The following is a 13,053-nucleotide window of genomic DNA, read 5'->3' as shown; positions in this document are numbered from 1 at the left end:
ATTGGACCTGATGACCTCAGAGGTCTTTTCTAACCTTAATGATTCTCTGAAATCTAACCCAACATATTTTTCCAGCAAAAGCACTCAACCTGTATGTGTGATATCCTAAAAATTCAAGTTCAGGAAGAAGCAGGAGCCAGGCTGAGCTACTAGCTCTCTAATTTCATTACACAACTCACTGCTTCTTTGATTCAGCCAAGTCCACTCACTAACTTCATGCCATTTAGGCATGAAGTTATGACTAATTCTAATTTATAGCCTTGATGCTGTCATTAACTGTCACTCATACATAATCAATGGGACAACAGGCTGGGGCTGAGTTTGGTGTAAACAGGAGTTCTTGAACCCAGTTCACGCACCAGTATGCTTTAGTGATGTGCAATATGGCAATGTAATAGGAGCCATTACTGGAGCTAGAACATAAACAAAAATAAAATGAGTAGAGTTATGCAATCCTTGAAGGATATTCCAGCTCATTAATCAAGGGAACACAGACAGGACATTTCATACCAGGAAAGATGAAGCACCCTTTCATGTTGGATGGACAAGAATAACTAACAGTAAAGAAATTGTACCAGAAGACTGTTAGAAGGACAATAAGAAACAATGTTTAAAACTCTCAAGTTTTCCCCCAAAGGCAGAGACAGCTGCCCTAGATTTTGTTTGGGTTTTGTGTTGCTCCCTCTGGGGTTACACGCCATTAGCATGTGATGGTCTTTCTTGGGATTTTCATGAATAAAGTCTTCTGATTACTAAATATTTATAAACACTTGGCCAGCACCAAACAATCAGAGTTTTTGTTCAGCCATAATTACCCCGTAACACTTACCCCTTATGTATTAATATGTGTTTAAACCTCTGAGGTTTTGGGCTTTAAAATAAAATCTTCAGAAATAAGACCTGAGGCATGTGATACCAAGAGGTAAGTCCCCTGATACAAAGCCAGATTTGCTTAACCCCCTTTTATTGCTGCTCAAGTAAGCATGTGATTTGCACAGAACATTAATCCCAATGAACTGAAATGTCAGGCTGTACTGTACGTCCAGCCAGGCTGAGAAGGACACATAGTATTCAACACGAAGGGTTAACACATCGATGTGGTCAATTATATCTGAGCAGCATTAGTTTTACAAAGCAGCACTGATGAGGACACTCTGTAAATGTTCCACACTACAAATGGTCTTGGGTTTCAGAAACCAAATACTCACAAACCTTTGAATTAAATCAGAATTAATCGTGCCGTGAAGCAGATGGATGTCTTCAGTTAAAGACTATTTATTGACCTGTCCTTTAGATGTGGGAAGCTGGCTGGCTGGCAGATGGCATTGCCTATGATGGCAAAGTACCTGAAAGTTCTTCAAATTACTTTTAATTTCATCAGTATAAAGAGCAGTAGCATGGCTGGGGAAGAGCCAGGGATACTAAATAGTTGCACCATATAAAGGCTATGCTGCTTTAATTACAGCAGGGCTGCATGATCTCTGCCCTTCCTTTAAGATGCCAATACTTGTTTATGAAGACAGAACAGCTATTTTTAATACTTCTGTAAGTGCCATGGGTCCTGAAGTCAGCTTGGTCTGTTAAGGGTAGTTTTGCCCATAATGCAACTGTGAGCTGTAGGCAGTATGTCTGTATTAGCAGGATTACAGAACCAACCTCCTCCCTAGCATGACTCCAAGGAAGAGTTTAGTTCACGACATTTAAAACCATTATTTGAGGACAAAAGTTAAAGTAGATGCAAAGTGCAAGGAAAGCCACCTCTGAGTGCAAAGCAGTGAGCAACCTTTGCTCTGGCTATGCTACCAAAACAGTGAAATCAACATGGAGAGAAGGGAAAAGTGCTCTGAGGATCAAGGATTTTTCCTCCAGCCTCAGGCACCTTCAATCTGACTACGTCTGTGAGGCTGAGTCTACAGGATTTAGTTCAGCTTGCAGGGGGGTTTTGAGGACAGAAACTTGGTAGAATTCTTTTAGTGGAAATTTAATTGAACACTCCATCTCTAAATTGCTCTCTTGGGAGCATTGTTCCCTCCAACCCACGGACAAGCTGCCTTGCCTTAAGGCCCTTCACCACGTACCTGCTGTGTTGTTACCCATGGAAAGCTCTGGTGTGCCCTGAAATCCTGGAGCCTCTACTGTTTCTTTTACAACCACTTTTCCAACTCCCAGCCCTGTTTCCTCCTTCTATGGCATCTCCAGGGGCACAACTTAGCCCATTAGAGGGGTGGAAACTTCTGGAACCTTCTGGGAAAGTATCTGTCACTCAGCATGGAAAGGCAGTGCTCATGACACCCTAAGAACAACTGCTCCCACAACCTGCACCCCGTCTCTCCCAACGGTTACCAGTGCCCTTTGACAAACCAACACATCCAAGATCCAACTGCCCTTTCTATTTTGGCTCTTGTATTAAAAATCCTAGCACAGTTCATCAGAATATATTTTTTTTTTCAAACCCAATGCATGCCAAATATCGTCAGGAGGAACATAATTCCTTCTGGGTATTGGCTGACACTTTGTAAAAATAGAGAAGTAGGTAGAAGTTGATCAGGGACCAAATTGGACTTTAAACATGCTGAAAATGCCAAGTTGAGTCAGAAATTACTTTTAACTGACTGATTGAGCAAGAGAAGAGAAAAAAAAAAAAAAAGGGAAAAAAAAGTCTTCCTAAGCTACTTGTAGGTCCTTTGGATTTGAGTTTTGATACCTATATAAACACACAGAGGTCTGAGGTCATGCCTGTTTAGAAATCAGGTTATGCAATACAATTCAAATCTTGAAAAATAAGAGAGAACTGGGAATAAGAAGTTCAGGTCTGATGAAATCCAGGCACCTGGCAAAACAGAGTCTCCTCACAGTGCACAGAATAATGATAAAACAAAGATGACCTGAGAAACCTACAGTATAGGGCAACATTCACCACCTCTGCCAGTTTTATTGGTGAGGTCAATCCCTTGTTTTGTTGTTAGACTGATGGGAGATGTGTTATAGCTTCACAAAGTGCACTGCAAAGGCTAACAGTTAGGAAAGAGGGAAAGGCAACCACAATGAGGTGATTTATCACTGCTTCCATTGTAAATTCTTGCTACCAGGGCATCTGAATTGACTTGTTTCTGTTCTCACGCTGCTTTTCAATCATCCGAACCAAGAAGGAAACAAGCTTTCTCCCAAACCAGAAATTATATGGGTTTATAGGGCCCTCTGTGCACCTTAGATGAATGCAGTCGTACATCTAATGCCTTCCTCTGCTGCACCCAGACTGACCAGTTTGTCTCAGGATGGATGAAAACTGCTAGCAAACAGTGGTCAAACAACTGACAGCTGGAGGAATTTTCTTTTCTTATCTAATATTCCCCATGGGACTTCCTTAAGACCTCAGGCTAGACCTCTGGCATGCCACCAAAGAGGCCCAAAGGCACCATGAAAAGGGGGTACTTACTCCCAAAACTCTGTGACAGGAGAGGTGAAGTTAGTGGCATTCAGTGATATCCAGAGTGTTTTGTTCTTCCTGAGAGTGTCTTCCACACAGGTCGGCGTGTTCCACTTCTGGTGGCAGTGTGCCCATGGCAGGACGCTCTGGAACGACTGGAACAGGTAGTAAAGTCCCCAGGCCAGGATCACGATGTAGTACACGTTCAGAAGGGACACAATCACTATGGAAGCATAACCAATTCCTGGCAAGAGAAAAGAAGTGTATGCAGACATGACAGCTGCTTCTTGCTAGGGTACCTTGTTGTCTTGTGGAACTGGTGCTATTCCCACTGCGTCATGGATTTTATCCTGTTCTGCCACACTGCTGATGGAAAGTCAGCATCACAGGACATTAGGGGTTGGAAGGGACCTCTGGAGATCATTGACTCCAGCCCCCCTGCCAGAGCAGGACCATATAATCTCAATAAACTCAACTCAGCTCAAATTAATCACACATAAGCACAGACCTGGCACTGTCTCTGACCAGTCCAGGCAGCTGGGGTTGAGTTGCTGCCTATAGTTTGCTGACACTAGAGGGAAAGCAGACAGGATGTATACCCAATTTAACACTAACACAGCTATTTCAAGTTTTAGTAGAAGAAAGTCATCATGCTTTGGTTATTTGGGAGCCAGACCATCTCACTTCTCTGGTCCCTATGTGGTCAACATCATTCACACCACACTGTCTCCTAAGAAGCTTCCTTGAAGGCAGCTAAGCTGGGCAGCCTCTGTTACCACTCATATTTTTCAACTGTTCAGCCCAGTGTATGTACCAAAAAAAATAAATATTTGAGTTAAAATGGAAAAATCCAAAGCTGTCAATATGAAAGCTGCTGCTTCTGCCCCTACTTCACGTGTGAAAAGGAAGCATGGTACTTGTAGATGTTCTGGGTAATTAGATCAATGTTTAACTCTGCTATCAATATTTGATGATAAAAAATGTTCCTTGTTTGTTTTTAAAAACAAGGTCATGGGCAGATAAGGGTGAGTCCTACACACCTTCAGGAGATGGTTGAATGCTGCTCCAGTGGAGGTTTTAATTAACCACCACCACCACCACAGTTCTCCTGAATCTGCTATCTCAGCTGTAGTTTGGCAGTTTATCTCCACCAGCAGATTCACGCTATGGCTGTCACAAGCAGTCACTATTTGTTTTTTAATACAAAATGAGAGGACTCTGGAAAGCCACCCTTTCCTGAAAATGCTCTAGCTCCAAGAAGGCCATAGTTTCCAATTTAGGAAAAACAAGTGAAAAAAAAAAGCCAATTTCCCTTAAAAAATTAGCTCTGTCTCTTACAAGAGGATGAAAAGGCTATGAGGTTTCCTTTAATACCCCTCTGACAGCTACCCCAGCGCCTGAGATACCTGCCTCATATTTTACAGATTCAAATCTTACTGCAGCAAGATTCTTCACCACTGGAGATTATCTTTATTCCAGGTGAAAGCAAGTGCTATTTATTCTGTACAGCTGCACTTCATTCAGGATATAGAGCTTGTCACATTATTAGAGCTACAGTTTCTCTTTATGGGTGCCTAGGACACTGCTATTTAAACAAGGAACATTCCTTCCTCCTCCTCAAAAAAATAAAGGCTTCATAAAAGTGGGAGGAGGAGGAAGAAAATGGAGCTAAAGCTGCACATCAACTTCAGCAGCATTCTGAGGATTCAGTGGGAGTGCAAGCAGAGGAGAAAGCCCTCCTTCTGCTTAGGGTGACATAAGGTGAAAGAGATGCCTGGAACAGCAACAGCGGCAGAGCTAGAGATGCATCAGCATGAACTGCCCACTCTTTCCAAATGGGATTTGAAGAGCGCTGCTCTGTTTAGTGCAATTATTCCTCATGATTCTGACTGTGCTGCGTGGTTGCAAACAGCCATCTCTACACAAGACACACATCCTTGGTAATTTTTCTAACCTGTGTTTCATTTTTCACTCTAGTTAACTTCCAGAGCAGCATTTGTGTAATTCCTGTGAGCATAGCCTCATAGAATCAATAAGGTTGGAAAAGACCTCAGAGATCAAGTCCAATCTGTTACCCACACCTCATGACTAACTAAGCCATGGCTTCAAGTGCCACATCCAATTCCCTCTTGAACACCTTCATTTGCTGGGCAAGGGCTCTTCAGTAACATCAGACAACATGCCCATTTGCCAGGACCTCCTCATTTATGATGAAAATCTTGTTCCTGTATCCTACCATAGAATGCCACCCAGCTTTCAGCTGTATCAGTTACAGTGGGATGATGTCAATGATAAGCTTCCACATGGCAGAAGGATTTTGGTTTCCAGAGCAGAATATTTTGAAGATGCTTTCACTAAGGCCACCTAACCTTCCAAAACAATACTTTCTCTGATACCTGTGAAGAAAGTGTGCTTTTTAAAGACATAATATGCAATTTCTTTCTTGTTTATCAGCAGTTCTGACAGTTAGCAAGATGATAGCATCAAAATCAATACCTTATTTTGTCCTTTAAGACTCTCTGACTTCTACCTTTCTACGAGCCAGTATCATACCCTCAATTGCTACAGCAAATAGCTGAATTAACAGAGATAAGGGGACTAGTGTTGCTACACATAGTTTACAGAAAGACCTTTAAGCAGTAAATCACAAGAAGATGTACTAACCAGTGAAAATAGGGCAGATCTTTTCCCAGCATGTAATTCCACCTTCAGAGGTATACTGTCCTAGCACCACCTCCAGGAAAAACACGGGAAGACCTCCCCCAAACAGGAAAATGAAATAAGGTATAAGAAATGCACCTGTTGAGAAAAAATGTAATAGTGCAAAATTGAGATGAAGTGAGTCAACTTGTGCAAGACAGTCTAAAAAGTGGTGAGAGACATGTACAAACTAAGAAACATTTGACACTTTAGTATCACTGTATAACAATCTTCTTCTGAGGTGTTTTTGTTCATGGGGTCTGCAAAAGGAATGGGCCCATATATACAAGGGCATTGTCTTACCTTCTTTAAATGAAAATCTGCAATAACAATAGGGTTAAGCACACAAGAGAATGCTCTTACTCTGAAATCCCCTGGCCTGGAATTCTACTGCTCTGCATTAATAGCTCAGTATCTTTTGGTTAAACTTCAGACTCAACTGTAGCAGAAGCATGGGATTTTAAATTGCTGCTGTTGCTTATCCCTAATTAAGTTTTGACCAAAAACCCCAAACTATTAAGAAACAAAACAGTATCTCCCAAAGACTAGTGAAGCAGGCCAAAAACAGAGGTCTGAATATTCTTTTTAAAAGATGGATGAAGGCACTGTAAAATAGTAAGCATAAGACAGAGACAGACTGAAAGGCAGAGATGCTCACCTCCGCCGTTCTTGTAGCAGAGATAGGGAAACCGCCAGACGTTGCCTAAACCAATGAATCCCCCAGCCACGGACAGCAGAAAGTCAATCTTGCTCGCCCACTTCTCCCGCTGGGGTGGCTTTCCTTCTGCCTCATCCTCAGGCCGGGTCCCTGGGCTCTTGCCAGGGGAAGGTTTGAGGATGTCCTTGTGGAAATCTTTCAAGCACTGAAGCTTTTCCTTTGTTGCCATATTTCTGCTTTCTACATAGAGAAGGGGGGGGGAGGGAAACAAACACCAACAACCCTGGCTTTATTAAACAGTTTTTACCTGCAGCAGATCTCTCTAACACTGCAAGAACTGTTTAACCAAACTCATTCTGTAAAAACCAGTGCCATTCATCCAGCTAAGATATGAAAATACATTTGTTGCCTTCACTGATAAGGAGAGGTGAACCACTCCTAGACTCTGCAGTCACCTCTCTATGACCAACTCAATGCAGGGGATAGCAAAGGTTTGACACTGCTGCCTACCTGCTGGCTGCAGACAAAGGTGTATAAAACCTCCATTGGCACCAGTGAATCCTTTTTTTCTGAGCAAGTTTCTCATCCTGTTTCCATGCCCATAATAAGGTACAAATCACTGCATTTGAATCCTTTTCAAACATTTAAGGGAAATATACCAGGATAGTAAATCTCACCCTTCCAGATAAATCCCATTCCTCCATTTCCCAATAACTTGAACCATCCTGTATCACTTACTGCCTGCACTTTCCTTTCCCTGAAGTACTGTAAACCTTTCAGGAAACTACACATTCATAAAAACTGTAATGGAAAGACATTTGTTCCAATCAGCCTGCAGGAACTGAAGGAATCTTTTCAGTTTATTCCATTTTCAGAACTGTGCTGTTTTCCCCTGACATCAACAAAGGGACAAAAATAAGCCTTTATATTCAATTATTGGATTATTGCCTTACACTCACCTATGCAGTTGAGCAGTTTGCCAAGAATGATGGCTCCTTAGTTAATTAAAAAGTCAGTGGCATGAGACCCCTGATGCAAAACCCCAAACATTAAATCATAGCTGATTTTATATGTACTTTAATGATGTTCAAAGTCTCATGCATTGTGTAGAAATGGTAATAGAAAGAATTACTCCAGGAAGTGCCATTCTATTTCTGAATTTCCTAATGAAAACAATTTAAGAATAACTTGTAGCTTTTATATGAACTCAGATCTCAGGTGTATGAGGCCAACTCAGTCCCCACGTAACTCAAGTGACTTTAGCTGGATCTGACTGGTTATCTTTGTATAGTGTTTTGATGCTGAAAAGCACATGAAATTTTCATCAGAACCAGGCAAACCAGTGAGTTTATTCCAGACCACAACCATTCCCTGCTTCCACATGTCATTATGGGCACAGAGTCACACAGTAAATTGCACTACAGATTATCCCACTTGATAGCTGCAAGCCTCTCTTGTACCTGCTTGCTGGTTTTGATCTCTAACCTGATTTAGGTTGTGTCAGTGACCTGAAACCTGCATTGACATTATCTGTGCAGGAAGTTTTTAATCTGAACATGATTTGAGGCAGATATGCATCTCTGTACTCGTCAATCTTTCCATCCACCATGGAAGAAGTTTCAGAAGGCTAACATTTTCACAAACCACAGCAGCTTGATGTCTGCCCCACATGGCCTTTGGACAGCAGGTATTGCAACACCAGCTGTATATCAGGACATGATCTAAAAATTGACTTTAATCTTGACAGTGCTAATTATTATGACTTTCTACTGGTGGTGTGTTTTTTTCCAAACAGGCCACAGCTGACTGCACAGAGGTGATAAGAATAGCTGCAATAACTCCTGGTCAGCAGCAGAGAGAGCTCACAGAGGGAGAAAATTAATCACAGGGTGAGGGATCATCATCACCCACCTCAGGGGTATGAGGGTAGGACACATTCCTCTAAAATATTGCCCACTTGTTGTTGTTAGAGACGTGGTATGAGATAATGTAGTGTAGTAACTGAATAAAAATGGTAGGGCCAGCTCTATAACAGCCTTTAGCCACCTGGCTGCTTTGGGGGAATTCACAATACCTAATTTGTGTGCCTGGTACCATGCATGGAGATTTACTGAGGTGACTTCAAGAGGGATGCACAGGAGCCTTAGTCTCCCTGGGACATCTGCATCTCAATCCAAGCTCCAAACATGTACCACCTTGCATTATGCCCTGGAGGTATCTCTTGATGGGGGGGGAGAAAAAAAAGTAGGTGCAACAGCTTTTCTTCAGAGAGGTACCTACAAGGTGGCTGGTGTCCTGCTCTCACTGCAGCAGCACCCAGGAATGGAGACAGCCCAATTTCACTTTCTTTTCCTATTTGTGCTGCTTGAATCCCTATCTTTCATTTGGCAGGAGAATGTCATAACCATCAGGCAACAGTCTATTCTAGGCTGAGGAATGGAGGGTATCTGGACCATTTTCATAGCTGTTCTTCCCAGGGGTTACAGGAACACTCATCAACAGAGGAAGAAAGTGTGCAAAAGAGAGAGTAACTCATGCCTAGAGTTTGGACTATGCTCTTGGTTTTTTTTCAGACTCTTATTTTTTTTTTGTGAACTGCTGGGACAGCCATAAACCTGCTCAGTGAAACAGAGATATGCAGATTGCTAGATCCCTGCAGGATTAAGGTTTGAAATAGGAGTTCAGGTGCTCCCCATGGGGACTGATAGTGGAAATACCCCCAAAGAGAACACTGGGCGCACGGGTTACCTTCATGCCAAAAACCCGAGGGACCTACAGACATTAGCTACCTCTGAGATTAAAAACTCTTTGGGGATTGCAATGGTTTTTGCAATCTACTTTTCTTTCGTGACACAGACCTCTCTATTTTCCTGCCAGCTCTGATCTTCTTGTTTGTGGATTTACTTTGACTCAGGTGTTACTCAGTTCTACCCAGAATTTGCAAGCCTGAGTGACTGATTGCATTCTGTAAACTCTAACTCTCCCTGGGACAAGGTGATCGCCCTGTGGTTTGTCCTAATTACCCACACACAGGGTGTGAAACCTTTTCAGACTCCTACATCATAACTGTGTGGGACTGCATTTTAAAAAGGGATTTCTAATTTGTCTTAAGGCACCCCAAATTAATTGCCATGCTTGGAAACCTAATTTACTGAGGGGAAATTTTGTTTCAGTCTTAGCTGGAGTGTGAAGAGGGATCATGTTCTTTCTCCTAAGCCCACAGATGACAACTTCTCAAGGTCAGGCCTGATTTTGGGGTGGCCACTTGACCATATGAGTGCCAAGGGATGGGCCACCATAACTCTGTGGCAAGTCACCAGCTCTCACTCGTGGAAGCACAATATAGTACCTATTTAATGCCTGCACAAAATTAGCATCAGCCCAGTTTTACAGCACATCTCTTACCCACTCTTGCTCAACTCCCAATTGTCTTTCAAGGGCCGGCAGCTGTGGCTGGCAGGCACGTAAGTACCGTCCACTAGTACCATAAGAATTGACGCTAAGCGGCCACCTGGGACTGCGGTCCCAGCCCATGTCACGTTCAAGGGATGTTGGATTTATCCCCCTTTGCTGCCAACCATTGGTGTCCACCCAGCCATTCCCAATTACAGGAACTGTCTACAAAGGCTGCAAGGGTGGGGGGTACGGGCGATTCTCCTTGGCGAAGAAAAGCCAAGAAAATTCAGTTTGTTTAGTGAAAGGCATTGTCTTTTTCCTTAATGGGGTTGGAGTTTCATTTCCTTTAGTTATGTCCCACTGGGTGAGGTTAAAATGGCTCTTAAGGGAAATAGTCTGGCAGAGATGCTGAAACAATATGTTGTCACCACCCAGGTCAGAACCAGAGAATAATAGGTTATTTTTACTGTATCACTTAGTGGGGATGGTATCCGAGATCTAAGTCCATCTGATTCCCCCAAGGAAATACATTGTAAGAAAATGCTCTTACAAGGAGTGATCCAAGTCTGAGGCATATGTCTGCCTCCCAGAGACACACGTCTGCCTTCCAGGAGCCACATCTGCCTGTGACAGTACCCCCACCAGGAAGCTTCAGATGGCCCCAGGAAGCTCTGGCTTCATCTGATGAACTTAATATGGATTAAAGAAAAAAAAGCAGCAGTCCAGCCTGCTGTTTACAGTGTGCTACTAGGCTGAGTCCACCCAAACAGCTAAAGCCTGATTCAAAAGTAAGGAGAAAAAGGATCCAGACTGGGTCAAACTCAGGATCTGCTCTCACATACATTGGTACAAACCCTAATTAACTGAGGATGATGTTATTGATTGTCAAGCTGATGCTGCTAAAACGTGATGAAAATAGAACATGAAAGCAAGCATGGGCACCTGCTCCCCCGTACAGCCAGAAGAACCTCAAGGGCTCTTTCTGCAGGAGAATCATGTGTCTGTCCCTGTGCCTGATGCAGAAATTTCCTCATGTGAAACACCCCCTGCAATAACCCAAGCTCTCGTGTTGCTCTCCATGACCATCTTCGGTGCGCAGCTGAAAATACCAAAAGATTAGCCATAAGAGAGGGCATTCCCAGCCAACTGGGCTTGGGCTAGCTACTGTGGAACAGCTATCATATCTGCACACGTACTGCCTGTCCCTCAGATAACCCATACCCTTTAAAAAATACTGTCACTGAAATATAATCCTTCATAACATGCCAAAAAAGAAGGGCTACAAGGAAGGGGGAGGTGCTGGGCAGAAGGATCAGACAATGAGAGATGCAGATGGCGAAAAGCCACCAGCACAGACAGGACCTGCTGGTTGTCAGGACACAACTCACATTACTGCTGAACCACTGACTTTTTTGTTTGTTTTGTTTGCTTGGTTTTGTTTTACAGACAAACCCATGGATTACACATCTTTAAACACACTGATCAATTTCTGCTTTAGGATTCCTGTAACAATCCACTCCAAGCTTCTCCTAGGCAAGGACAGGTGATCAACACAGGGTCAGAGCACAAATTCATTGTGGATGCTACCTAATTGAATAATCTTTTAAAATTCAGTCTTCAGAACAAATGTTTTCCAAATGCTGATGAAAAGATGAAAATCACAGACTGCCTGTATGCACAGATATTTATTTGTAAATATTTGTGGGTGCCTGGAGAAGAGGAGGCTCAGAGGAGACCTTATTGCTGTCCACAGCTACCTGAAGGGAGGCTGTAGCCAGGTAGGGGCTGGTCTCTTCTCCCAGGCAACCAGCACCAGAACAAGAGGACACAGTCTCAAGCTGCACCAGGTGAGGTTTAGGCTGGATGTTAGGATGAAATTCTTCATAGAGAGAGTGATTTGCTATTGGAATGGGCTGCCCGGGGAGGTGGTGGAGTCACCATCACTGGAGGTGTTTAGGAAGAGACTGGATGGGGCACTTGGTGCCATGGTTTAGTTGATTAGATGGTGTTGGATGATAGGTTGGACTTGATGATCTCAAAGGTCTTTTCCAACCTGGTCTGGTCTATTCTATTCTATTCTATTCTATTCCATTCTCCAAACATCAGAAACCACAGCAAAGGAGCTGCTTCTTTCTTGGTCAACACATCAACCTTCAACAGGGATTTAGCATACTGAATGAATGACTAGAATCATAACTGAACATTTCTTTTCTAGCTCCTTTTCCATTAGAAAACTACAAGCAAAATACATGCTCAAGAATGCCTCTGACCTTTCTGGGAACACTGCCTGAGGAATGACTGTATGGCCCTACTGCTGATTTTCTGGACTATTTTTGCAGGGTGATGTGTATCACCAATACTTTTGCTTTCAGGGACCCTTTTCTACTAAGTTCAGCCTGCGCAGACTGTATGTGTTGGGCTTCTAAGTGCTCTCTCCTCCTGTTCTGTCTCAATGACTTTTGAAAGACATCTGTTTATCAAATTATAATTAGTTTTTCTAATCCTGCTTTAGCTCACTGCTTCTTTAGACTTTGCCACCTCTCTTATTTTTCTGCCTTTTTTTTTCATTCTGTATCTTGGAAATCCAAGTCAACTTCCCTTAGAAAAGAAATGAGCTTTTATAGATCTGCCAATCTATTTGTGGGTTGGTTCTTTTTCCAATGATTATTATTATTATTTTATATTCATAAATATTTCAGACTTAGCTGCCCTGATTGCTGCATCAGAGCTGCTCTTCAAATAAGCAGCTTCCATTCTCACTGAAGGCAATGGAAAAGCTGTTACTGATTTCAACAGTAGTAGGTCCCAAATAAGACTCCATTTATTGTGTTTGGCTCATTTCCTAGGATTACTTGGAACTTTGAAAGCTGTA

General features: G+C 42.7%; 1 protein-coding gene across 9 annotated transcripts in view; it reads right to left on the bottom strand.

The window, feature by feature from the left end:
* SLC6A6 (solute carrier family 6 member 6) overlaps positions 1–13,053 on the bottom strand; it is a 61,260-nt gene that overhangs the window by 29,176 nt on the left and 19,031 nt on the right. For all 9 annotated transcript variants that reach the window (XM_068154120.1, XM_068154122.1, XM_068154125.1 and 6 more), the window contains 3 exons: positions 6,786–7,025; positions 6,092–6,226; positions 3,437–3,671 (listed from right to left, as the gene is read on the bottom strand). In XM_068154120.1, the coding sequence (XP_068010221.1) occupies positions 3,437–3,671; positions 6,092–6,226; positions 6,786–7,025 (610 nt within the window). The remainder of the gene's footprint in view (positions 1–3,436; positions 3,672–6,091; positions 6,227–6,785; positions 7,026–13,053) is intronic.

This window comes from Melanerpes formicivorus, unplaced genomic scaffold (genome assembly GCF_026170545.1).
Source record: "Melanerpes formicivorus ecotype bairdi unplaced genomic scaffold, bMelFor1.0.p_v2 SCAF_28, whole genome shotgun sequence".
NCBI lineage: Eukaryota > Metazoa > Chordata > Aves > Piciformes > Picidae > Melanerpes > Melanerpes formicivorus.
This window is presented reverse-complemented; position numbering and strand designations above follow the sequence as displayed.